This window comes from Mus musculus, chromosome 16 (genome assembly GCF_000001635.26).
Source record: "Mus musculus strain C57BL/6J chromosome 16, GRCm38.p6 C57BL/6J".
Lineage (NCBI taxonomy): Eukaryota > Metazoa > Chordata > Mammalia > Rodentia > Muridae > Mus > Mus musculus.
This window is the reverse complement of record NC_000082.6, coordinates 81,573,322-81,598,867: the sequence shown is the minus strand read 5'-3', so window position 1 is coordinate 81,598,867 and position 25,546 is coordinate 81,573,322. Positions and strand designations below refer to the sequence as shown.

At 32.9% G+C, this 25,546-nt stretch overlaps 1 protein-coding gene across 2 annotated transcripts in view; it reads right to left on the bottom strand.

The window, feature by feature from the left end:
- Positions 1–25,546, bottom strand: part of Ncam2 (neural cell adhesion molecule 2) — a 423,594-nt gene that overhangs the window by 25,423 nt on the left and 372,625 nt on the right. The window contains exons 13-16 of one of the 2 annotated variants that reach the window (NM_010954.4): positions 22,696–22,815; positions 20,057–20,178; positions 9,057–9,237; positions 1,063–3,661 (exon numbers count right to left, since the gene is read on the bottom strand). In NM_010954.4, coding sequence (NP_035084.1) covers positions 3,555–3,661; positions 9,057–9,237; positions 20,057–20,178; positions 22,696–22,815 — 530 coding nt within the window. In that variant the 3' untranslated portion in view covers positions 1,063–3,554. Of the gene's footprint in view, positions 1–1,062; positions 3,662–9,056; positions 9,238–20,056; positions 20,179–22,695; positions 22,816–25,546 lie in introns of those variants that run through there. The other variant, NM_001113208.1, reaches the window with a different exon arrangement.

The window sequence follows — 25,546 nt, the reverse complement described above, 5'->3', positions numbered from 1 at the left end:
TGAAGAACAACTTAGAAAATTTTAAAAATAAGAGCAAAACACTACTTTCTTGCCTTGAAATAATCAAATCACCTTGAATTGCCAACGTTTTAATTTTAAAACAATTTTAATTTTAAAATGTTTTCTCCATTCTTAGAGAATAACATATAATACTTAAGGTTTTATATATCCAGTTGTGTTTGTACTGATTTGGTTGTACATGAAAAACTTCTATATACTGTATGCCTTGGTGAATGAAAGGAATAGTCCGATCAAAACAAACAGGATCCAGGGAATGTTTTCTTTAATTAATTTGTATGCAAATGAATCCTAATAAATGTGCAGTGCTAAATAAACAGTATTTGAATTAATGGATGGCAGTTATGTTGTTAACTCCCTTTACATGATTTGTATAGTCATATATATTCTTTAACTTAAACAAAAAGGTGTATGTTTTAAACATATTAGAAAATAAAATTTGTGACATTTGTTATATACTAATAAAGTTAAAAATATTGTACATACATAGTAAACAAGTTGGAAATATAAATCTAACATTTAACATTTATTAAAATATATCTAGTCAAACTGTTAGATGTTTAGATAAATTAGGAAAATGAAAATAAGCAAAAATAGGAAAGCCATTAAAATTTTAAACAACTTCTTGTTGGTTACTAGTTACATATATGTATCCTCATAGTTTTGGAAAGAAGCTAAGGATGGATTTCATAAGAGAATCCTTAGTTATATAAATCCATACAAGTATAAACAGGAAGATTTTGAAGAGTAATTTGTCCGAGAAGACATTTCGTAGGGAAGAACCTACTGTCACCTCACAGAATGACCTAATAAATAATTATAAAACTTACAATTGGAAGGAGAGTCCCTTGAATCTAGGTGTTAGGTTTACTGAGCTAGGATTAAGAAGGGAAAGTGCATATATATCAAAAGATGGCCTAGTCGGCCATCACTGGAAAGAGAGGCCCATTGGACTTGCAAACTTTATATGCCCCAGTACAGGGGAATACCAGGGCCAAAAAGGGGGAGTGGGTGGGCAGGGGAGTGGGGGTGGGTGGATATGGGGGACTTTTGGTATAGCATTGGAAATGTAAATGAGTTAAATACCTAATAAAAAATGGGAAAAAAAAAAAAAAGAAGGGAAAGTGGAGACACTCTGAAATGACTAAAAGGATAGCCTGACTTGACACATATCCATACAGATAACATGGGAAAGCATGCAAATCCGCTAAGCTCCATCACTGTTACACTGTTCAAAATCTACTGAAATATTTCAACACTATAAATTGTGATACACAGACTGTTAGATCAAAAGTTTTCTAACTACCTACATATAATGGTTAATAGTAACTCACCTTATTACACATATGCCTATACTTTCAACAATTGGAATTTATTTAAAAAGCAAACAGGAAAAATATAGAGAAGAAATTAAGAAGTATATGGATTTTTTTTTTATGATTTCCTTATCACAGGGCACATTATCAATGACTGTTCCTAAGGGCACAAATGGGTAAAGAGAAGTGGCTTATGACTTTACACAATAATGTAACTTGGACAATAAAACGAACAAGAGCCTTGCCATTTCCTTAAGTAAGTGTAATTTCTATGATCCTTTAGTAAAATACAGTTATTTTGTGTTTTCCAAAATGATACATTTCTGTGTAACCGTGACACCGACTATTTTTGGTATCACTCTTGGTAATGTGTAGTTCTGGGATATAAACTTAAAAAAATCAATCAATGTAACTGACTAAGCAAACATTTCCTGTGTTCCAAATGATTTGTGATTTCAAGTCAAGTTAAATAACGGATGACATTTTCATGGAAATATTTAGCATCATGGATTATGGATGGGATGAAAGACGTTTAGAAGTGTTTTTCTTGAATATGATCATTCTCAATATTTTCTACTCATCAGTAATGATCATATCATTTATTCAGGCAAATATCAAGAAATCTAATTCAAATCTAATTCATATATATGTATATATAAAGCATGGGTCATGTTATATTGCAAAAAAAAAATATCCCGAGATGTCAATTATGTTTCCATACTATAATAATTACCAATTTTTGTTGTTGGAGCAAGGAGGAAAAAAATTGTCTTTAAACAAATCATTTTGCAGGTTACTTTGCAAATTATAAGATAAAAAAATAATTGAAAGCTAGATGTTTTAAATTATAAATTAAAATAAAGCTGGAAACTAATGCACATATAATCTCTTTGGACCTCACATAAGCAGTAATATGTTTGGGTATCCCAAAATTAGGAACAGTTTTTTCAGAGAACTGAATACTTTATTTTAGGGGTTGAATCTCAAAAGCTGTAATTTTTGTTTTTTATTTTTTGATTGAGCAAGTAAAGATGGTTATATTTGTCTATATGGTGTGGTTGTATGTGCATGTGTGTGAGTGTTGGTGTGTGTGTGTGTGTGTCTGTTGGTGCATGTGTGGTTTCTTAACTGCCTTAAATACTAATCATTATTTCATAGGATGTGATTCAAAGCTAACAGCACATTCCTCTCATTAACGAATAACCGAAACTTGAGAAAGACATACAATTTTTCCTGTATTTTTTCCAATTGAGTTTTTTGTTTGTTTGTTTGGTTGGTTGGTTTCAGTTTGGGTTTGTGTGTTTTACTTTGGTTTTGTTTTGCTTTGCTTTGTTTTGTTTTGTTTTGTTTTTATCTGAATACAGCAGCCTCTTGTTTCCCTCTCATTTCCACCTCCTTTAAAGTAATGCCTAAAATGGCCACTTTGTATTCTGATGCTTGCAAAAGAGAGGGAATGTCAGCAGTAGTGAAAATGAAATAGATACCTGGAACAGATTTAGATCTGCACCACTGGCCAAAGGTTCCTGTGAACATACTGAACTTAGTAGCATTTAAATGTACTGAGATTAAGTTTACTTATTATCGATAATGGGAGAGACGCATATTCACTTAAGAAAATGTTAATTGGATGTTCAAAAATGAAAGGAAATTTGATTATATTTTGTTTCTTCAGAGAGTGTTTATCTCAAACTACAGAAAGCAGAACAAGAAATAGATGTACCTGATATAATAGGGTATCAAGCTTATGATTTATATAAATGGTAGGCACTATAAAATCGAGAAATGTTCACAAAACCAGAAATTTTCTTTTAACAGTATTAAAGACTTGTTAGAAGTGATTCACAATTTTGTAAAACAAAAATTTACTTGTTTTATACTTATGGATGGATGTTGAATGATATTTGCATACTGAAATGAAAGCAAGACCCACTATAGAAATTAAATTCAATGTAACAAAGTCTACTTTGCAAAGTAATGGATTTGGAGTCAAACATATTGTTACTGAAAAAGTATTTGCAAGAAAAAACTTCTTCTGTAATTTCTTTCTGCATTGCTTTCTTCCAAATTACACAGATAAAATTAGAGAAAGTACTGAATTCAGGGGGAAGGCGAATTGTGTAAACATAAATTGAACTGGACTGAAAATGTTGATTAAAATTTTTGATTAGCCTGTACCTACTCTTTTATCTCTGATCAGGGAGTACCATAGAACATAGAACACTAAAACAAACAAGACAAACTCATGGTTATTACAAAAGTAAACCCAACAGCATTCAGATGCCATGACTGGCCTCCATTTTCACCTTTATTCGCTTCACAGCAATTATCTGTATGATAAAATAGTTTTCGAACATAGAGCACAATAAAAAATAACAAAACAATAAAGTTGTAAATATGAAAGTAAAATAAAAGAAAAAGAAACAATAGTAGGAAAGAAAAAAGAGAAAAAATTAATGAAATTTTTACATACAGCTCTTTACATTAACTTTGAAAATAATTACTCTGACAAACAACGATGATTAAAACAGTATATCAAATGTTTTTTTTAAATAATTGCTTTATACAAAAAGTTTATGTGAGAACTATTATAAATAACATTTATACCAGGGTGTCCAGGCATTATTTTTCTCATATTAAGAAGAAAAAATTATGGTTGTATGTTAAACATAAAAAGTGATAAGGAAGAAGTCATAGACAATCCCACTGTGAATTAAAACATTAATAGCACAACGGTACACATAAGCCTGTAATATTCCACAGTAATCTCCACCATAATTTATTATTACTCATATTACATAGCTATTAATAAAATTTGAAAAAAAAACTACTATAAAATGCAAGTAAACATTTAGACACAGAAGAAGAGCAAAATGTAGGATGAATCAGTCAATTGTTTATTGCCAAACTATCTATATATTGCTGAATTTTGAAAATTATGGTCATAACAATAATTTATAATTTTATGTTTCAAAAATCAATGATAAATTGTAGCAGCATTTTTACTATACTGAGAATTACAGAGAGCTAAAATCAGGACCTATCTTGATAATTTGACCATGATATCATGATTTTTCTGAATTTATTTATTGTATATTATAAAAGATAAAATGAATTCTATAAAACTATTTTTATTCAATATTCAAGTGAATAATTTTTCTCATTTATTCATTTATAATTTAATAATTCATGTATAATTTATACATCATATTAAAATGGAGTTGGCTCCATAATATTGTAAAGACATATAGTTCATTTTGTATGTTCTGTTTCCCCATATACAAAAAGACATATCTTCAAAATAAGCTATCCTTAATCAAAATAATGTATATTATAATTTAAAAATCTATTTTTAAAGTCAGGTTCATAAACTATAGAGAAATACACGGTTACCAATATATATACAGAGAAAAAAACTTCAAAAGAATAAATTGTTTATAAAATTATATAAAGCAGACTATCATAGAGTAATATGTTATTCACAGAATTGACATCTGTACTCTAGACATAGGTCCTTGTTTTGAATTATTATAAATGTATGAGTTATGAGCTTTAGGAGTAAAATATCTCTATACCTACTTGCACATTCTATGATACATTATATACAAAAATATTAATTTTACATCTCTGTCTTAAAGAAAAAACCTTACGCTTATAATTTTGATATGCAAACTTTAAGATCTTGAATTTATATTTTATTTAAAACTAGAGAAAAATCACGTGAATGGTGATTAAAATCTATGAAGATCATTTTTAAATACTATTGAAAAGAATAACTGTGTTGAGTGTTACATATTAAAATGCTTCCAATATTTTTATCATCACAACATTAACAGTTAACCTCAAGATGGTAACTAAACAATTTTTAGTCTACAAAAGCATAACTGCCCATGAGGCTTAATAGCACTTGTCAATCACTGGATTCAATTAGTAAAATTTTAAAAACATTATGAAATTCTGGTATTATAATTTTCTTCTTAAATTTTTCCCCTAGGTACATTGACTTTCTACTCATTGCTCAATATAGAGAGAATGAAATCTTCTCCTTCATAAGCTAGTTTGGCCCTGTTGTGTCTACCCTATGGCTGAGTTCTTATTACATCAGACCTGAAAGAGTCCAGCTTTCTTCACCTTAATTGACTTTTTCATGATTTCCCCTTCCTCTACCCATATCGACAGAAAAGCTTCTTATAAACATTAACCTAGAGGGATAGCAAGCCCTGTCGTTGTGTATGACACTTTTAACCCGTTTGCTATTAGTCTCTTTCTCAATCACTTTGGCAAAGCTGCATGCAATGACACTCATGCATTTTGGATCATTTTTTTTTTCCCACAGCATTTCAAACATCATTAGTGTACTTCAGGACATAATGTCTTATTCTAACTTTCAAGCTATCACTTTTATGTTTCTCAGTAGGGATTGGTTGTGATGCTAAGGTCCTGTTCCTCAATTGGTTCTCGATTCACCAATAAAGATACCAGTGACCAAAGACTGAAGATGGGGCAGGACACTGAGTTGCTGGAAAGGATGAAGGGAGAATGGAGAGAGCTGGAGAAGGAGGCAATATCTATAGGATATACAGCCAAGCAACCATGATAGTTTTTTATTGGAATGGCCAATGGCCACTCTCTCCGATTCCTGGGGTGGCAAGGGAGGCTTGAGAGTGTCCCGTGTTGTCTTTTTATCCATGAATCCAAGGAAATATGGGTGGGAGCTGGTAGCGAGGCCCATTCCCTGAGCTTAAGGAGGGATAGCAGAAACTATATGCTACATTTCTCCAGTAACTCTACAAGGCTTTAATATTGTATGGTGGTGTTGTGTGCAAAATCCATGTGTGCTTCTTCCTGTATTACAATTTTTGGTACTTAGTTTTGGAATTTTTTATTCAGTAATTAAGAAGAATCCCTTAAACACCACTTCTGGGCCTGTCATATTTCTAGAGCTGAAAAAAATCTCAAAGAATATCACATACTCTTTAGGGAATTTAAACATTATTGTTGAGTGGGTTAATGTCTACCAAGCCACAAAATCTATTCAGCTGTTAATTCTCACAGCCTCATGATATAAACTTCCAAGCCATGTTTTAATCATTTGCCACGTGAATATCTGACTTATAATTTGACATTACATGCTTCATGGATATTGAGCTATATGCCTACCATTCTCTAAACAGGATGATACAAGGATGGAGTGTACAGTGTCAATTCCACCCACACTGTGGGAGGGAACTCACGAAACCTTTCAACTAGAGTGGATTTGATAGACCACTCTAGTTTGGAATCAACTCTCTGAATCATGTTGGCAGTACATGTTGTCTCATCACTTATAGTTGTATATTACTTAGTTATATGAACACAAAGCATATAATGACTACACCTGTTATGTGACATTAACTTTTTTCTAATTACCTTTAAGATCCTGAGAGTTAATGACAAAGTTTTTACAAGCCATTGAGACATAGCTCTACCCCTTTGATTCTCCTGAGGCAAACATTTCCAAACTCTATAGATGCACTCAGTATTTTTTTTCTAGTTGCTAAGGAAACAAGCACTTGTGTCAAAGATTTCTCCCATGTAATATATATATACACACACACACACACACACACACACACACACACACACACACACTTGGAATTTAATTACTTCAAGTATCTTCAGAAACTTTCTCCTATGGGAAACATTTCATCATCCAATTTCACACTCATATGAAATATATGCTATTTATTTGCTATTTATAGGTTATTTATTTACCAATAGAATACTGAGACAAGAAAAATGAATACAATGGCTACATTTTATTTTTAACAGGTTGTATTATTACTTAAAGCTTACTTTGTATTTTATAAGGTATTATTATGGGATGCAGTATGAGAATGTTATTCATTGAACAATATAGTGTGATAAAAATGTCTGTTTCTAGCCTCATAAATATTAGTTTTTAATTGAGAAAGTTAAATAATAAAAAAAATTATGTTATTATATTTCTATGGTGATGTTGTAAGACAACATAAATTCATAAAATTAATTCATTGCACATATAAAATCACATTTATTATTTTACATAAATCTTCATTTTTGTTTATAAACTACTAAAATTTTTATTTGAAATTACACCAAATGGCTGGATACAATCAATCCTAATTTAATTTGCCTATGTGAACTGATATGAGAATTCAGGAAGTTGGACATACTTTAGATTCCTTTGTCAGCTACGTTGACTTAGTTTGAGATCCTATTTAATTCACATTTAGGAGACATGATGGAATATAATTACCATAAGCATAATACAATTGTAGATGAGGTTGCTGATATTTCAAATTTACCAGAACAAATAAATTGATAAGTGGTACTATACTATCCAACCACTTTTATGTAAGAAAATCAATCACTTTCCAAGGGCAAGGTTTAAGCACATATAAGTCAAGTCGACTTGCGATGAAACAGTCATTTAACTACTTAAAGGCAGCCTGTAAAATCTACAGCTCTTCCCTGCCCCACTGCTAAGAATATAATGTGATATCACGGGAATACTTTTCAAATTAAAAAAATAATATTAATAACTACCCATAATATTTTTGGAGGATCCTATCTTTGAAATTTTAAAGATATACAGTTTAAAGTAATTGTGAATAAATATTAGTAATACTTGGTTACAAGTTCAATTAATTTTAAACTTTATGACCTGTATTTTTATGTATTTTAATCAAAGATTAATGATATTAAACTTCATTCAACTTGAAAGGATAAGAATGTTTAAAAAATTCCACATTAGTGTATTCTTAAAATTACAAGTTAAATCATATAACCAAAATTATGTCTTATATTTTCTTACTTGAAAAATACTATGTCTTAATAATGGTATGTGCTACAAGTGAAATGAGTCATATTTTTATGAATAAATAATTTTGTTCTCATCACATAAATGCAATGAAATATGTTTAAAAATATATTTTACAAACCTTTATTAATAAATCAAATAATGATACTTATTATGAGAAAAGATTTTAATTTACAGCTAGTTGAAAGAATTGAATATCATTTTGATTTGGCATATGCCCTGTCTTCATTGTACTCATAGAATGATTCTGAGAATAATTTTAATAACGGTATGTTATTAGCATGTTAATGTGCAGTGGAATAAGGATTATACCTGCCAGGGAGATCAATGATTGGTTTATATTTTTTAAAAAAAGATAAGAGATACCTGGTTTATTTGACCCTGTTTGTAATTCCAGCTCTAGTTCTTAATCAAAGTGCATTTTAAGTTGTTTCTGCCTCAGTGATTTTGTTTTTAAAATCAACTTCCTTGGTCAGGCATGGCTGAGCTTGTCTTCAGCTGCGCACAAACAAACCAGAGCTGGAAAACAAGCTCCCGAGTGGTTGGCAGAGACCTTGTCTTTGCAAACATTTCTTCTCATTTCACCAAATGTTCTCAGGGACATTTTCATCTGTCCTTGTCCCCTTCATTCCGCCCCCTCTGCTCATCATCCCCATTTCAGTGACCCTGCTAAAGACATCAGATCTTTTTCTTTTTAAATATGCAATATCTCCTACTGACAAGAACTGTGGAACTCCACTATTATATGCAACAGTAATCATGATTAGAACCTAAAACGGACATTTCAGTTTATCTATGTTAATTTTCATCATTTGTCAAATAGATCAGAGGGTTTACAAAGATGATGCAGTGCTACTTTTAAGCAAGGCTAACATCTTGCTTACCTTTAATAATGTTGGGTTTTGGGGGCATGCTGAACTCATATACAGTAGGCTCAGAATATCCCAGTCTGTTGGCAGCTGTGATTTGCACTTCGTAGCCCATTGTCCACTGCAGATGCTCCAAGATAATGTGGTCTTTATTTCCCTGTACCTTCTTCTCTAGCCACTGATCTTCCTTGTCTTTCTGTGGAAGCAGAGAAAGGAGGTTTAGGTAAATAGTGCTATGAAAAGGTTCTACTTTAAATAAATTTTATTGGAATGATGTAAATACTTTTATTAGCTCAGTCTTATAAAAGGAGATGTGTGAAATTTCTAATGTAATTAATTCAGCATCATTTCTAATATTTCTCTATAAACATTAATATACTATCCAAAAACTGATGTTACTGCAAATTAATCAAGGAGTAGTATAAGTCAACTTATAGAATTTTACTCCTTATAGTCAAACATGAACTAGGTTTACAGTCATTTTTTTCGACTGTCAAAAAATGGATAATTGAATAATTGCCAGAGACTATTACTAACATTTGTTGAATAGAACTATCTGTGAGGTAAATATAGGAAAGTATTTATAGATGTATACTTTAAGTAGTGTTTTACATGACTGTAATGAAATAATACACAAGGAAAATATAGAAAACACATTTTCAATAATGCAAAACAATGCTATGTTTTTCCATGAACAATGAAAGACCAAATAGCTCATTTTTGTCTATTTTCTTCTTTATTTTCTCTCATTCTCTCTTTTCTCTCTATGTATCACTATCTTTATTTCTATCTCTACATCTATCTCTCTTCCTCTTCTTCCACTCCATCACCTTCTTTGCATCAAGCAGTGTATATACAGGATAACCTCAACCTTGCAGGAATACTGTCTCAGTTGCATGAGTCTTGCAGCTTTAGATATCTGTCTTAAAATGCACAGCTTAAGGTCACCATGATTGTTTCCATCTTCAAAGTTACTATATATATATTATTTTATTCCTTCTGTAAGAGTTTTAGAGCGGTTGGTATTTAAATAGCTCCATATTTGAAAAGCCATCCAAACTACTTTAATGAATAAAGCAAAATCTATTGCCCTGTTTATCTAAATTAAATTGTCTAATGGAAGATAATTATTGGATTCTGTCAAATTAATCACTTAAATATAAAAGTCCCAGATACTATTAACAGCATAATTTGTGCTCTTTTAAAACTTTAAGAGCATATGCTTTGTTTGCAAGCCTGTCTACACAACCTGTGTGTATATGCACATGGTCATGTTGATGCAAGCTGACTCTGTAACTGCAGTTACAGCAGGTTGTGACCCTCAAAATAAATGTGTAGGCTACTCAACACATGTCCTTGGCAAGGGTTGTTAGTAGTCATAAGACTGAAACAAATTTCTAGTCCATGTGTCAGATTTTCCAACATTTAAGGTTATGTGTGCTTTCTATAAAGACAGAAGATGAATAAAGCTGAAGATATTTTTCATTTGTTTGTGTCTGTGGCCTGAGTCCAATAATCAGAGATGCTCTATGAAATTCTGATCTGGGACCATATGTGACTATTATTTTGTTTGGAGGGAAGTCACATATGAAATTTTAGATCATGCCTACTGATAGACTATTCTGGGGCAAAGGTTATTCTCACAACTTGTTCTTTCGTGTATGATTCCAAAATGTGCAAAAATATAAATTATGGGATGTAGAGATTTGATGTAAATTTTCTAATTTTCAAAAATGCTATTTCCTAAAATCAAACATTTGCTGTACTAGTGACTTCTAAATCACCAACCATTGAACACTTAGTTGCTTGAACTCGTAATGTAGGAAATTAAATCCCTATGTCATTTTATGCTGACAGTGTAAGGAAGCCAAGAGAGGGGTGGTGATTCTCTCATATAAATTAATTTATTTTCCATTCAACCTAAGACAAGGAGGTATTTTAATCCCCTAATTGCTACTCCATATGGAATAGAAAAAAATTAAGGTGGGCGTTACCAAATACTCCCCTAGGCATGAGAATCTCATTTATGCATTTGTAGACTGCCTCATTTCTAGAACAAGAGTGTCCAGGGAATGATTTGAGATAACGAGTGGCAAAGTGTCCCTCTAGGTAGCTAAATGAGATGATTTGCTGAGTAGGACTATTACTAATATGCCAATTAGACAGCGAGAGCAGGTTCTTTTGAATATTGTCATGGTCCTTGAACAAAGCTTTTATAAAACAATTGTTTTGTAAGAAATGTTAAGACCATATCACAGTTAAGACAGCTCTTGTTTAGTGATGTGCATCCTAATGTCACAATTTAGGGCACTACCTCCTATGTTCCATGTAAAGGACAATGCTTTATGTTCATAAATGAGGCTCTTAATTCCCTCATTCTCAGCAAGAAGTAACCCATTACCTTTCTTAAGACTTGGAAGAAACTGTAGCCAACAAAATCTTACATAAAAAATAATAATTATAAAATGAGACTTAATAGAAGTGAAATCAAGATGTCAATATTGCATTTTTGTCCATCTAACTCCCGCATGTATGATTTAACATTCACAGGAGTAGTAAGTAACTCTTGGTGCCTACAATGTCTTGATCATATGGTCCATTTACCCATTCCTTATATGTCCTTACAGAAGTAACCAGAATTAATGCAAATTAGCTTTTCAATTTTCCACTTAGAAGGTATAAAACTTTTTATCAGTTCTGATATTTTCCTATTATAGGGCTATTTGTAAATTAATAACTTGAGTTAACAGGTTGATTCATAGTTATATTACCTTTTTAGACAAGTGTGTGTTTTATAATATCAATACTAAGATAAATAAAACTTATCTATTTCATAGCAAAAAAGCATAAGGAAAATAAATCACTCAAATGTTTCTTATTGCATATTATTCATTACTATTTACCCTTTGAAATATTTCAAATTATCTGTAATTGATATTTTTAAACATATTGCAATATACATGCTAATATGTTTTGGAGGGCTATTGTATTATAATACACTTCTTATAACTATGAAATATGTTTCCTTAATAATCAGGGCTCAGCTTTCTAGATTCACCAACTTAAGACTCTTTAATAAGTTATGTTTATCTGTTCCATTTAGGTATTTTACATATCTAGATTTGACATAGTTTTAAAAAGACAGTTAACACTTAAAATGTGTGCCCTAAGCACTGATGCTTGTCCCAACTGATTTTATGCCATTGATTTTCTTCACTTTTTCTTAAGTTAGAAGAGATTTAGCATCTCAACATTAGGAAGTAGTTATGATCATATTCCAATCATCAATTAAACAGAAATTTGTGGGAAACTCCCAGATGCATGACAAAAGCTACTAAATTATGTGTAGTTGCATTTACATTACACATATATATATATATATGCATATACATATGTATATATGTTTATATATATTGTAAACTTTAGATATAGATATGGATAAATAGATAAATATACCCCATATTTAAAATAGCTTCTTACATTTTCATATCTAATCTTTTAGGATATATTTTTCTTTATTCTCCAAATAACTTGATCTCATAGTGTTATTGTTATTGCCATAAAGCTTAACATCCAAGAAGTCTTCATAGAAACTTTGAATCCCCTTTTTAATACTCTAGGTCACTTCTAAAACATCATATTCTGTTTTCTTAATGTGTGAATGAACAAATAAAAGCACTTTGCAACCGTATAACTTAGAATAATGTGTGCTTTCTGGTTCAGAAGCTACAGGTAATTATTCCCTTTAAGAATGTCTACAATCTTGTCTTTACTCAGTGAAGTTAAAATTAAATGCATATAAGAAGTTGGGACCAGTGGTGGTGCATGACTTTAATCCCAGCACTTGAGAGTTCGAGGCCAGCCTGGTCTACACAGTGAGTTCCAGGACAGCCAGGGCTATATGGAGAAACCCTGTATATTTTAGGGATAACTGATACTTAAGATCTTGAAAATCTTGGTTCTTCCCATAGATTTACAAGACTGAAGGCAGAGAAAGATTCATTATCCTGTACTTGTTGACAACTTGTATGGTAGTATGAACAACACCTTGAAGGACATAGACTATCCAATAAGAGCAGACGTTCATTAGACTGAGGCTGTAGAAGATATTGTCTTATAAGAAATATGTAGCTACCCTAATGCTATGATAGATACTACCATTTATGAAACATAATCTTTACCTTGTAAGGGAAATATATTCATATCAGGAACCCTAATATGGACGTATGCTAACTATATTTCCTTTATGCTATTTATAATGTGAGCACTAGACTAAGTGTCCTGCTTATGATTTGGTCATTACTGATCCCCAGGGGTGTGGCTGATCATATTATCTTGGAAATTCTTGAGCCCACGTATTTGTTTTAAAACTCTCTTTACTTTAAGGATTGCCTGGATTCTCTCAGCTACTTTTTCCTCACATCAGTGATACAATTAAAAACTCTTTGCAAGACATGAGTGTGGAAATAAACTACAAGGAAAGAAGAAACTGACCCAGAGAAGGAAAAAGCAACGTAAGATAATTTGGATGGGAATCATCAAGTACATTATATGCATTTCTGAGCATGTCACAAGAGCACTAACTAATTACATGGCTAACATAGCTAATACAATGTGAAACTGCATTAAGCACAGCTTCACTATGGGACTCAGAAGGCCTGAGAAGCAAGGAGATGGGAAGGGTATTTTCAAAAATGTACAGATGATCTCGTTCTTAAGAAAATCTTATGCTGATGCAAATTCAGAAAACTGAATACTGAAGCTGTTGCTGTTGTAGCAACAAAACAATTCAGGGATTGTCACGATCTCCAGAGGCATAGTTTACTTGCCTATTAATACTTTCATATTGTTTATATTTTTATCCATTTTTATTTTTATATGTTACATATTGAAGCTTTTTTTCTTCTTGTCTTCTACGATATGATTCTGTGTTCCAACAGGTAAACTAAATTCTCCACTTTCCATTGGTCATTCAAGGAATATTTAGGAAGTACACTTCATGTTTGCTTAACTATAAAGGGAAATATTTAAAGAAAGAACACATAGGCTGCAAACACTTGCTTTTCAAAACTTGTAATATGGTTCTAGTTGTATGTTTAGTATAGTGCTCCAGAACCAGCAACTGAAACCAATAATGTAAGAATTGATTAATGGTCAGGTGTTGTTACATTTGAATTAACAGTCATTTCCATGATGGAGTTAAGGGCAATTCTTCTGACAGTTTGGAACTGGGAAGGTGGATACTGTGACAGATTAATGACAAAAGAACAAGAATGTGAGATACTGCATAAATTCTATCAATTTTGTTATTGTTTCAATTGTTGAGAAAATTGCCTATATCTATGTTTTCATCCTATGATGTGAGAAATTCTCACCTCACTGGCCAATACCATACTGCACCATGACAATCTTAAAAGTTTTCTTTTAGAAGCTTAATATAATTACTGATCTAGTAGCAACAAGAGGGACCTGTGACATTAACTTGATAGGAGGAAGAAAAGTGCATAGTGAATGAAAGTAGACAAATTTTTAAAGATAAATATTCATGTACTCAGTTTCTAATTGCGATTTTCCTTATTGTTTGGAATTTCATATAGGTGCACAATGCTATAATGTCTTTGCAAATTGAAGTCTATTGATGACCAAATATTTGCAAATTGCAGTATATTGATTACTATTTTATAAATCACTTCAATATTATAACCTCATTATGATTTATAAGCACATGCTTCAATAAGTATTTTATACATACATAACTTCTTAGAGAAAATCCATTTTCTTCTATACTTAGAAAAAGGAAATGAATTTACAGAAATGTATAATAATCTTAGATCTTTTTCATTTTCAGTTTTTCCATTGAAGATATTTCTCACACAAAATATTCTAATCAGGGTTTCACCTTACCCAACGCCTTCCCAGATTCCCCCTCCCCACCTCACCAAATGAACAGGGTCAAATAAAAAGGTAAATAAATCAGAATGAAAACTGAAGTATCAATGAAAAAGTACAAAAAACACCCACGCAGCCACACAAAATCAGATCATTTAAAATATAAATACAAAATAATAATAATATACAAGCAAAACTCAACTAAGACAAAAAAATTACCAAACTCCTCAGAAAAGTGGAGGCTACCCATGGATAAGAACCAGCCTTAGCGTATAACACTGCATTTAGGCTAGGGGCATCTTCTATTGAGGCTGGACAAGGCAGCCCAGTTAGGAGAAGGAGATGCAAAGGCAGGCAATGTAGTTAGATACAGACTCTGCTCCATCTCTAGCAGTCCCACATGAAGATCTGAGTGAACAACTGTTAGCTATGTGCACAGGGCTTAGGTCTGCCCCATGCATGCTCTCTGGTTGGCGGTTCTGTGTCTGTGAGCCCTTATGGGCCCAGTTTCATTGATGCTGTTGGTTTCTTGTGGTGACCTTGACTCTTCTGGCTCTTTTAATCCTTCTTCCCATTCTCCACAGAACTTTTTAAGCTCCAATTAATGCCTGGCTCTGGGACTCTGCATCAGTTTCCATCAGTACCTGGACAAAGCTTTTCTGATGACAGTTATAAATACCATTTTTATATTTTATAAGCCATGTACTGGTAGGCTTGGGCCTATATGCGGTTAATATCCCCAGTGAGACTCCATTAGAGAAAACTAACTTTTTCCATTTAAATGTGCATCAATTATAGATAACTATGTTTTTAATAAAAACTAAAAATGTCACATATATATCCTTAAAAATCTTAAATGCCAATATAAATTTTTGACAGTGATTGGCTAGAAATGGAAACAGGTTTTTGCCTTCAGCTAGGCCTGGGGCTAATATTAGACGTTTCGTAAGTTGGAACCAATAATGTGAAGTATGTTACATTGTGAAACTGAATTATTAAAACCATGTTGTTATACAAGACAAAATACTATTGTCTTTTTCAAATAAATATGATAAACACTAGAGTAATAAAATGAACGCGCCTAACATTTCAAGCAGTTACTGGTTTCACTAAATAAGACTACTGTGTAAATCACCTTATATTAAGAAATTTATAGAGAAATCATGTTTTCCTCGTGCATTTGTTTTGTGTACATGCATTTATATATGTGGGCATTCAATATGTCAAGTTCCTCATGGAAATGGCAGAATATAATTTGCAACCATTTAGTGCTGTCATTTTCTTTTCTATTCTTTTTAATTCTTTATTTTTAACTTTTGTACTGGTTATTTTATTTTTACATTACAAATATTATCCCCCTTGCCAGTTTCCCCTCCATGAACTTCCTACCCTACATCCTCCTCCCTGCTTCTATGAAGGAGCTCCCCCACCCAACCACCCATCCCTGCCTCACCTCCCTAGCATTCCCTTATGCAGGGGTATCAAGTCTTCACTAGACCAGGGATCTCTCCTTCCATTGATGCCACATAAGAAATCCTCTGCTACATATGCAGCTGGAGCCATGGGTCCCTCCATGTGTATTCTTTGGTTGTTGGTTTAGTTCCTGGGAACTCTGGGGTATCTGGTTGGTTGATGTTGTTGCTCTTCCTATGAAGTTACAAACACCTTCAGCTCCATCAGAACTTTCCCTAACTCCTCCATTGGAGTCCCCGTGCTCAGTCACATAGTTGGCTGCAAGTATATCCACATCTGTATTTGTCAGGCTCTTGAAGAGCCTCTCAGGAGACAACTATATCAGACTCTTGTCAACAAGCACTTCTTGGCATCACAGCAATAGTGACTGGGTTTGGTGGCTGCATATGGAATGAATCCCCAGGTTGGGCAGTCTCTTGATGGCCTTTCCTTCAGTCTCTGCTCCACTCTTTGTCCCCATATTTCCTTTAGACAGGAGCAATTCTGGGTTAAAGTTTATGAGAAGGGTGGGTGATTCCATCCCTCAAACGGGGGACCATGCCTAACCTCTCCAAGTGCTCTCTACAGGTTCTTTCTCCCCTTTGTTGTGTATTTCAGTTGATATCATCCCTTCTGGGTCCTGGGAGCCTGTTGCTTGTCTGGCATCTGGGACTTACATAAGGTGTGTCTTGAAGACTGAACTCTGGTCTTCAGGCTTGGCACTCTAAGTCACCTAATAAGTCCACAACAGTCAATTCTTTTTGTACAAATGCAACTTTAATTTTTTGGTGAAGTTTTATTTTAAAATACTTTTTGGTACAATGTGGGCAGAATCAGCTGAACATTATACAACTACCTTTGATTTCCTGACTCTCCACAACTTGAATATAAATTTAAAGCCACCTTCTGAAGAGAATAATGTAAGCTGAATAAGAATAAAAGCCTGTTGCAAGAACAGACGAATATGAAAGAAAGTAATTTCATCCCTGATAGTATTTCTGAAATGCTGTCCTAATCCTGGATTACCGAACAAATAAACATCTAATTCCAAAAGGGAAAAAAAATCTTCTTACTTTAATACCTTTTAATCATATTTCCTTTTGCTGAGTTCAAATGTATATTTCAAAAAGAAGCAATCAGTATTGAATTTAAGAGAGAAACCCATAGAACAAAAGGGAGCTTCATTCCCTTCCTGAGGGAATGCGAGGGACGACCTCTTCTACTCTAGTGTTTACATGCAGCCAATGAAACAAGGAGTTTCCTGCACACTAGGCATGCTCTTGTACTGTGTCCTAACACAGCCAATTAAAGTCTATGTTTATTATGTTATTTCATGTATTGGTTATTTAATGAAAAAGAATGCCATGTGTGGTAGTGTATTTTATTTCTAGCTGTATTCTTAGCTTACTGGAAATTATAATACTCCTAAAATAATTAGAAAGAATATAGCACTCTTAAAGTCTGTCTAATTTATTAACAGTTAATAGTGATAAAGACTTAAAAGGATTAGAATATAAATGTTGACTACTGTCCATTGAAAATAACAACCTTCGTGCACTGGATGTAGTCTTTGTGTTACTCTCCTATCAATCATTATACAAACATGGCTTTCATTCAAGTAAAAGTATTCATAGAAAAATATAATAGCCACATTATTGTTTTATTGTATTTTAGTGTTCACATAATTTTTGATGTCTTTCCTCAGAAGTCATTAATATTTATCAATGTTTTCTAGCAAAAAGAAAAAAAAAATCCTGAGTACAATTGTAGGTAGGTAAGAGACATGGGGACTGTTAAGTGTAATTAATGATGCAGCTCTAATCTAGGTACTTTAGACAGAGAGATTATTTTGTTTGCATAATTTTCAATCAAGAAAAGGAGACATTCCAAGAAGTCTTTATCAAATTGCATTGTATTGTCAGATAAGATCTACTTAGAGTCCAAGGACATTTTCAAAGGCTCACTGAAATAGAATCCTTATGGCAGAGGATACAAAAGACATCTTATCATTCTTTATGGCCAATTTGAAGCCTAGAGCAGTGAAAATGATCATCTGTGATCATCCTTAAAAACAAATAGAAGTAAACAACACTAAAGGGCCTTACTTAGCAGGTCGTGTGTGTGTGTGTGTGTGTGTGTGTGTGTGTGTGTGTGTGCTTTGTGTAGCAATAATAATTTAAAAAATATGAGCCCATAAATTTGCAAGAGATTGTGGAAGGCCATGTAAGTTGTTGAAGGGAGAGGGGGCAGAGGAATTAATATATTAATTTAGAAAGAGAGCTCCCCTGTAAAGAGAACTCTAGAATTTAATGGGAAAATTGTATATAAAATGGATTACTGATGTACTCCAAACCAAATCAATCTCATCATCATAATGCCTTGATATCAAATCTTCAAGTTAAAAAGTAGCTTTAATTTACAAAATATACATTTTAAGAAACTATCAAAAATATACTCAACTACTATAAAGAGGCACAATTTTAAGTTTATCTGTAGAAAATACAAACAAACTTTGTTCTTTGTGGGAAATTTTTGGGATAGTTTTGAGAAGGAATCAGTCTCAGTGAACAGTGGTATCATATATAATATGAACCTGGATAAATGTGCATGAAAAATCTTGCTCACTGTCCTATAACAAGCAGAATTGTCCTTCCCAAACACCTTTAACAACACACAAGTGGCTCTTAATTTCAGCAGTCCTTCACTCACCAGTTCAGAATGAACAAAAATGATCCCTTCTACTAAAGGTCAGTGGCAGTTCTTTATTTAACTTTCAATAGATCTATTCATTATAATAACTTCTTCTTAGGTGTAATGTACTAATATTCCTCTCCAGGGCAGTTGACCTTCATTGTCAACTTGAAATCATTAAGAATCATTTACTGGGGCTAGAGAAATGGTTCCATGGAGAAGAGCACTAGCTGTTGTTCCAGAGGAAAGCTACTCAATTTCCACATCCTACAGAGTGGCCAGGTACCAGCCGTGTGTGTGTGTGTGTGTGTGTGTGTGTGTGTGTGTGTGTGTGTGTGTGTAGTGCTGAGGTAGGCAAAATACCTATATACAAAAATAACAAAAAGATTTTTTAAAAGAATCTTCTAGAAACATACCTCTAGGCATATATAAGAGAATGTGTCCAAGAGGTTTAAGGGACAAAGGAAGATTCACTGTGGATAGAAGTGATTAGCACTGTCTCATGGACTAAATTCCAGTATGTACTAAGGGTCAAAGGTAGCTGAATACCAGCATTCCTCTTTCTGCTACTTCACTTCCAACCCCAGGTACGTATAGGCCATGAGGAACTACCAATACTTAAATCCATGTCTCAAATTAAATCATCGCTTACTTAAGCTACTTTTATCAGATATGATGTTGTAACAACATGCGAAGTTGCTAATAGAGTTCCGTCATTAGATACAATGAATCACAGAGTTAGAGAAAAGTACTAAGATCAGTTGGTAAGGCAACAACACAAGTCATAGAAAGAAGAAAAATATTTATAGTCATAATTTAATAAAAGTAAAGGTCACAAATACAATGTTGAATTTCATGAATAGAAATATTAACATTAACCTTTCATTATTAACTATACATTCATTTGTAACTCACCTCTGAGATCACTATAACCCTTCATATAATATGAACTAAGATACAATATATAGTCAAATGATACTTACACTTCTGTATTTTACAATGTATTCTAAAATAGGAGCCCCTCCATCATCTTGCTTGGTGATGCTGATTTTAAAACTCTTGCCACTGCTTGGCTGTCCATGTATGGAAGGGGGACTTGGCTCACCTAAGAAAAAATATGATATTTTTTCATTAGCACTCACTCACTTTACATGCCTCAGAACACTGCTTGACTATTAAGCCAATGTCTTGTGTAGCCCAAATATTTGACATTTTGTGATTTACTTTAGACATTTTGTCCCTTTGTATTATAACTTAACACTTGGTTCTATAATACATTTGAAAGTTCAGATGTTTTAGCATACCTTTTAGGCTTAAAGTGGGATTTTCCATGTTATACAGAATAGTTTTTTTATGATGATACTAAAACCAGTTTTGTTTAATAATAGCATTTTGAGAGAGTTAAAAGAACAAGCTAAACTTTTAGTAACGACTATATTACATTTACATGCAGTGAAAGTATCCATTCATAGGTTTAAAACTGAACTTAAAAAATGTTATGTATAAGATTTCAATTGTTTCTTTAATAAATTTATATCATATCAATTAAATAATTTCTACTTCATTCCACACACTCTCTCTCTGTCCTATTTAAAACTTTCTTCTGTCTTTCATGATACTCTCATTGTGTGAGATGCAGTCTTTAATTAGAACGTGATAGGAAATGGTTTACTGGTGAAAGGACAATTTATCTGTGGCTACAGCACTCAAGAAAAGAATATCCCTTTTTTTTAACAATCCTTAACAGCCAGCATCCCTCAAAAAGAAGTAGGGCTTCATGAACTCTCCCATTATTTACTGTGAAATGTTAGTGCCTAAGTTAATATAAATCTAGGACAGATGATCACAGGTGTGGAATATCACTTTATGGCAATGCACAATTAGTTAGGAAAGTAACATGAAGCAGAAAATAGATTCTGTTGTAGTAAAATTGATAAAATAATGTCTTCCCCGTGCACACATTTCCATCCTCTCATCAGTAAAAGAATTGCACTTAATTTCAAAAGATTCACAGTCTTGGGAGAAAGGTTTACAAATCAACAACTGTATATTATGAGAAGTCATAAATGAAAAGGAAGGTATATCATAAAAATGAGATTTGTGATGGTGGTGGTGGTGGTGTGGTGGTGGTGATGGTGGTGGTGGTGGTGGGTATATGTGTGTGTATTTGCCTACACACATATGAACACATATGTGCGTAGGTGTGCATTTTGGGGGATTCCAGAAGTAAATTTTTCTATTGTTCCCTCCTTTTCTCTTGATACAGAGCACATACCAATGCCACAAGATTTATTGATCAGTAGCACCAAGTATCCACCTAAATCTACTTTCCAATCAGTTCTGATATTACCAGCTCACAATACTGTACCCAACTTTTATAAGAGTGTTATTGTTCTCAACCCAGATTCTCATGTTTACATGACATAGCAAACATTTTGATGACTGGATTATGCCTTCCTTCCAAAGAGCAGAGATTAGTTTCTTAAACATGCACACCAGGGTTTCAAGGGGAGAAAATGTGTCTGTAGTCTTTCAATGCAGGAGGAAATAGAACTATAAAGGTTATCCAGTATATTATTGAATTGATCAAGCCTCTGTTTTGAACCAATTTGCAACACCTGTGTGCCCTCAGCAGTGGAGAAAAAAAAATATAGGCCTGTAGGGAAAATAACCATAATGTGACTGCTTCAATATTTTTCTGATGGAGAAAGCACTGGACATATATGTGTGTGGATGGAAGTGGGAATTAGATGAAGTTGTCCTGGAGAACTGTAAACAAGAAGGGAAAACAGATGTATTTAGAGAAGCCTGCTTCTAAGCTCTGATTTTGAGTGGCAACACATCTACCTAGGAGTCATTCTGGTGGAAAAAGTAATGAGGGACTGAAAAGATAACATTACTAAGAAAAGGAGAGAAGGGGTGTCATATAATGGATTCTGGATGTAACAGAAAAATCATTGTTCAGAGACAGAGAGTAGAACTTTGTTGTTGCCCACTTGGTTGACTTCATCTGTGCATGCCGCAGGCAGATGCTGTTTCAGCTGCTGTGCAACAGCCATGTTCAATTCTCTTCAGTTCATTGTCTCATATTTCAAAATTATTTACTTGGTACTTTATATTTAAAAATAATTTTAGATGAACATAATTGACTAAAATTTACTCAAACCATGATATTTTTGACAAAAAAAACCATATTATTATTCTATCCCTCCTGTAGTCAGTTTTGTAACATATTAATTTAGAATTTTGTATCCTTTTTTTCTTAGTGCCGACATAATTTGCAAGATATTAACTGTATCTTATTGAAAGTGACAACTCACATAACATTTTTCTATGAAGTCAATAAAATATGCAGACATAATATAATTAATCACACAATAAATACAAAAGATTTCCTAAGAGCATGTTTATAGTTTATATGCCACTACACTCTTTTTTTTTTCTTGCCCATCTTTAGAGAAATGCTATTTTTATAACCCACTAGTTGCCACTAACTCAGAAAAACCTTCAACAGAGATATAATTCACTTCCCTACATTATTGAAATGCTTTCCTGCATTTAAAAATCCCATTAAATTTGCAAGAAGGATCTGGTAACAGAGAGTAGAGTGATGGTTACTTACGGACTGGCAGTGTCTGGAATATTTCTATTTTACTGTAGTCTCCTTGACCTTTGCCATTCACTGCTGCAACCCTAATTTCGTAAGTCGTATTTGGTTCCAGACTGCTCAAAACAACCATCGCTAAGGAAAACAAAACAAACAACAACAACAACAAAAAAAAAAGAAGGAAAAGAAAAAGATCATATACTTAATGTTTGAATCATTACAATATGGAAAAGCAGTGTTTTGTTTTTATATATATAAATCTAGATGACTAATCTCTCAGGAAAATACCTGAAAAAAATATAAAGTCATATGACCATAATTTGTGACCAATCTATTTTATTAACTCAATTGTAGCTTGCACATGACCACACGAGCACTAAAATTCAAAGGAAAAATCGTAGCTTTTTTTTTTTAACACTAACAGAAAGTTCAGTCACTAAATTATTGTGTTTGATTTCTGGGATATATATATATATGTGTGTGTGTGTGTGTGTGTGTGTGTGTGTGTGTGTGTGCTGTCTTTTTGTATTAAGTATCTTATTCAAACCATATTAATTATTTCTTCATAACTTAATGGAAACATGGGATTCCATGTGAGTTTACTGGGCCTTCCATGGGAAACTTTCTTTTTTATGACAAAGATGTTTCATGAACTTGCATTTGCAGCAACTGTGGCAACATTCATTTTACAATCAGAAGGAATTCAATTACTCTAAATTCCACCTTGTGTCATTCTTCTCACTTGTACATTTGATTTTCACTTCTTTTTCAATATAAACTGTGCAATCCTGGGTTTACAATCATATAATTAAAAAGGCATAACTCAGAAGGTATAGAAATACATCTCGATTAGAAGTGCTGTGGCACATGCAGCTCCAGTTGCACAAATAATTTGACTCTGTTTCAGTTCTAAAGTATTGCAACTTAATAGGTTCTTTTGTGTGTGTGTGGTCGTTGTTGTTGTTTTATAATGAAAATATCAAAATTTCATCATTATGCCTATATGATAGCTTTTATATTTGATAGCAAATAATAACTAATGGATTTACAATCTCCCAGCAAACTCCTTGTTCTTATAATTTTTTTTAAATGGGTTTTTTTTTTGTTATAAATTAAAAGAAGATAGTGGGACTGGTAACTTTTGATTATAATCAAGTTATGGATTCTTTATACAATAATCTATCAAACAAAATTAAAGGGGTAAATCACAATGAAATGGATGATTAGTCATAAAAGATGTTCAAATTATACTCAATAAAGACAAACTTTACAAAGTTATTGTGTTTGACTCTGCTTCACATTTGAACTTTATGTACTTTATTTTCATAGAATTTAGTAGTAGTAGTAGTAATTTCTCTAGGGAGAAATGAGTTTCAAGATACCCATAGTTATCTTTCTTTTATTGAAAATACAGAGTATGCATTGTAAATTACCTAAAAACAGATATTATATTTTTTTGTTATTTTTTCCCATTAATTTTTTTATTCATTCACACTACATCCCAATCATTGCCTGCTCCTCCTGCCAGTGTTCCCCCTCATTAAGACCAAATTGCACATTTGTGTCCAGCTACATATATGTGTGAGGTCTCTAGTCCCAGCCTGTTTATGCTCTTTGGTTGGTGGTTTAGTCTCTGAGAGCACCCAAGGGTCCTGGTTAGTTGATTCTGTTGGTCTTTCTGTGGAGTTCCTATTCCCTCAGGAGTCCTTGATCTTTCCCCCAAATATTTCATAAGCCACCCCCAAGCCCTCCTCAATTTTTGGCTGGTAATGTCAATCAATACAAAATCTAGGTGTCAGATTTATTTAATCTTATTGACACAAGTAAGAGTTGTGCATTATAACAGCATATTAAATAATATTTTTATACAAATACATACATAGTATGTAATGTTAGAATGAGGTAAAAAAAATCTCTCAAACACTTAATTACTTTTTGGTGATATCTTCACAATCATTTCTTCTAACTTTAACAAGGCGTTTCATACGTATGCACAAAAACCAGGAGAAAGTGTAAATTTCCAAATGGAAATCTTTCTACATATTTCTCAATTGCATTATCTAAAAAGAAAATCAAATCTTCTAACGACAATGAGTCATGAGCCACAGCCTCAGATTGTAATCCGTGATATCAGTTTTAAGAAAGGCTATTGAGAAAATGTTGATTGATAAGAAGAAACACGTTTTGAGGCTGCCTGGATAGTAACAAACATCTGAGTTTAAATAAGTTCTGTTAAAACATACGAAAAGTCATAAGGATTTCAAGGAATAACTCCCCAGTAATGCATTATGGGAATCGTTGGGTATATCATTTTAACTCCATAATAAATATTTTGTTTAATAGATCAGTGCATAAATCAGGGTAGTTATGAAGTCTTTCAAGTGGGCAGGGAACACATCCAAGAATAAGCATATTATATCTTAAAGTTTACAATTCAATTGTTGGTTATAAGGAAGCTTCCTCTTTTCTTTTCTTTTTTTTTTAATTAGATATTTTCCTTATTTTATTAGATATTTTATTTATTTACATTTCAAATGTTATTCCATTTCCTGGTTTCCTCTCTGAAAACCCCTATCTCCTCCTCCCCTTCTCCTGCTCAAAAACCCACCCATTCCTGCTTCCTGATCCTGGCATTCCCTTACACTTGGGCATCCTCTTAATATAATATCAAGAGTCTCATAAATTTATCACTAACATGATTGCCAAACCATGAGCTGAACAGGGACAACAAAAGATGTGCTAATTCAGACTGGCCTCAATCCTATACAAAGAAATAACCAGCAGCTAAGGAATGTTGAGAGCAGAAGTTGTGATCCTCACAGAAGAGCACATGAGTTGGTTACCACATACCAATGGTCAACCTTGA